At 65.5% G+C, this 2337-nt stretch overlaps 1 protein-coding gene across 3 annotated transcripts in view; it reads right to left on the bottom strand.

Annotated features, from left to right (window-relative positions):
- Window positions 1-1713, bottom strand: part of FLNA (filamin A) — a 22782-nt gene extending 21069 nt beyond the window's left edge. Inside the window, exon 1 of one of the 3 annotated variants that reach the window (XM_007457428.1) lies at window positions 1312-1713. In XM_007457428.1, the coding sequence (XP_007457490.1) occupies window positions 1312-1684 (373 nt within the window). In that variant the 5' untranslated portion in view covers window positions 1685-1713. The remainder of the gene's footprint in view (window positions 1-1311) is intronic. The other 2 variants (XM_007457427.1, XM_007457429.1) reach the window with 2 other exon arrangements.
- Window positions 1714-2337: the final 624 nt, after the last annotated feature.

The raw sequence follows: 2337 nt of genomic DNA, 5'->3' as shown, positions 1-2337 counted from the left end.
CCGGGCCAGCCTGCCCCCTCCCTCCCCTAATCACTGCTGCTTTCCAACATTTTTTTGCCTTATATGGCAAAGCTCTGGGAACTAGGCCTGCTCCAGCCAGCTCACAAGAGGAGAAGGAGGGAGGGGGAAGGAGGAGACCCCCCCCAGACAATTGGGGTGTGGCCCGCCTCCCCACATCCGGTTGCCCCCCCACCCAAGGCTCAGAGATGACTCAGCTTGGCTAGACTGAGGCTGGGACTGGGGGGTGGGCCTCGGCCTCGACTTGCATTCCAGAGAAAGAGGTGGGGCCCTTGAGACCTGCCCTGAGTGGTTGGGGGCACCTGAGTCTCGGTCCCTCCTTTTCTCAGGGTCAGCATGGACCAGGCCAGGGCTGTAGGGACAACTGGAAGGCCTCTTTCGATTCTGAAGAAAAGAAAGTTCGTGCCCCTTCTCTCCCTGTTGCATCTCCCCGCCCCCCCCAAGTCACCAGTCCTGGTGCCTGTCCCTGTGTGGCTCTCATCTCCAAAGTGCCTGGGATGATGCAGTAGGCCCGACCAATGCCAGCCTCACCAGCCCGGTGACACGAACACTGGGCTGGCAGCGAGCCCAGCACATGCTGGAGTACCTCCCAAATAACTCCTGCATATTCTAGATGCAGGAAAGCAAGTCCTACATGGAGGCAAGAGTTTGGCACAAGCTCGACAGTAACCGGGTATCTAAGTGACTACAAGCCGGCTCCCTTCACTGGCCAGCGCCCAAACCCATCTCAGGTGCTGTTTTGCTAGCTATGGCCCTCTCTGGCCCCCTAGTTCCCGAAAGGAAATCTAAACTTGGGGTATGAACCATCTTCACTGGGGGGCACTAGACAATGGGACCCACAAGCTCCAACCCCCTGTTTAAGGAACCACAGGGGTACCTGAAGCCCAGAGGGCCCTCTCCAAACTGCTGTAGGGGGTGGAGAGCCCCGGCCTCCCCCTCGTTAGAGATGGGGCACTAGGCGCACGGCCAGAGCTTGGCCAGTGCCCGCCCCCCCCAGGCCCTCTCCCACCGCGGGCGCAGCAGCGGGGGCGCGGCCTGTGGAGAATGTGAGCTCAGCCTGGGCGTGGGCCAGCCGGGGACCGGCGGGCGGGGGCGCATAGCGGTCCGCACGCACCGCCGGCCTGTGAGCCTTTGTTCTCGAGGCCCACACGGAGCTGGGCGGCCCCGGGGACTCCCGGGGCGGTGCCACAGCTTAGGGGGGTGTCTGCGAGGGGTCGGCCCGGAGAAGATGGGAGGACGCGCGGAGCCCCCCTCCCTCGCCTCCCAGCGCCACCGGGCGGCCCGCGCCCTCACCGATGGACACGAGCTTGATGCTCTCGCGCTCCAGGAACTCGAGCGCCACCGACACATTCTCGAGCTGCATCTGGCGGAAGGTGGGCCTCTGGTTGTGCTTGCGGTGCATCTTCTTCTGGCTGAGCACCTCGAGCAGCGCGATAAGCCGCAGCCCGTCGCTCAGGTCCGTCTGCAGGTTGGCGATGCGCTTGCTCACGCACTTGAGGTGCTCGTTGCACCAACGCGTGAATGTGTTCTGCTGGATCTTCTTCCACGGCGCATCCTCCGCCAGGTCCTTCTCGGTGGCCGGCATCTCGGCGTCTCGCGTGTCGGCGCCACTGCCCGGAGCCGCGCCCGCAGCGCTCTGGCCCGCCCGGGAGTGGGAGCTACTCATTTTGAGGCGCGAGGAGCCGAGGGGCGGTGCTGCAGCCCAAGCGAGGGGACGGCCCTTTAATTAAAGTCGCAGGCACCTCCGCGAGCGCGGGGCGATGCAGACAGCAGAGGTTGCGCTGCGGAGAGAGCGAGCCCTTTAAATGCGGGCGGGGGCGGGGCTGGGAGGTGGAGTCATATAGGGGCGTGGCCTTGGGTGGGGCTTCCACCCCACCCCACCCGTTGGAATGCCCCTCTGAGTCCCCCGGCCCAGGCGATTTCGACCCGACCCCCAGCTCCGGGAAGGGTCGTTGGGCCCCGTAGCGGGCAACGATGCGCTCAAGTCCTGCGATCTCCCTCCTGCGCTGCAGGAAACGCTGCAGCGAGGAAAGGCTGAGCAGCGTCTGGCGCTGGACCTCTTGGCTTCCAGCGGGCACACCATACAAGGGACTTTCCTTCCCCAAGGCCCCTGCGGGGGGTGGGGTGGCTCGCCCTCCCTGAGTCACGTGGACTCCGCTCGGTCCCCGCAGCCCCCCGTCGTCCCCTCTCCCCCGAGCTCCGGCGCTTGGGGTTCCCTGGACGCGCCCCAGCCAGCGGCCCTGGCAGCAGCAGCAGCAGCAGCGGGAAGGGGCCCGATCTGAAGGGCGAGCCCTTTGGAGAGCGCAGGTCTGTGCCAGG

The sequence above is a fragment of the Lipotes vexillifer genome, unplaced genomic scaffold (assembly GCF_000442215.2).
Source record: "Lipotes vexillifer unplaced genomic scaffold, Lipotes_vexillifer_v1.1 scaffold1785, whole genome shotgun sequence".
NCBI classification, from domain to species: Eukaryota; Metazoa; Chordata; class Mammalia; order Artiodactyla; family Lipotidae; genus Lipotes; species Lipotes vexillifer.
Note: the sequence above shows the minus strand (reverse complement) of the source record. Positions and strands in the feature narration are given on the sequence as shown.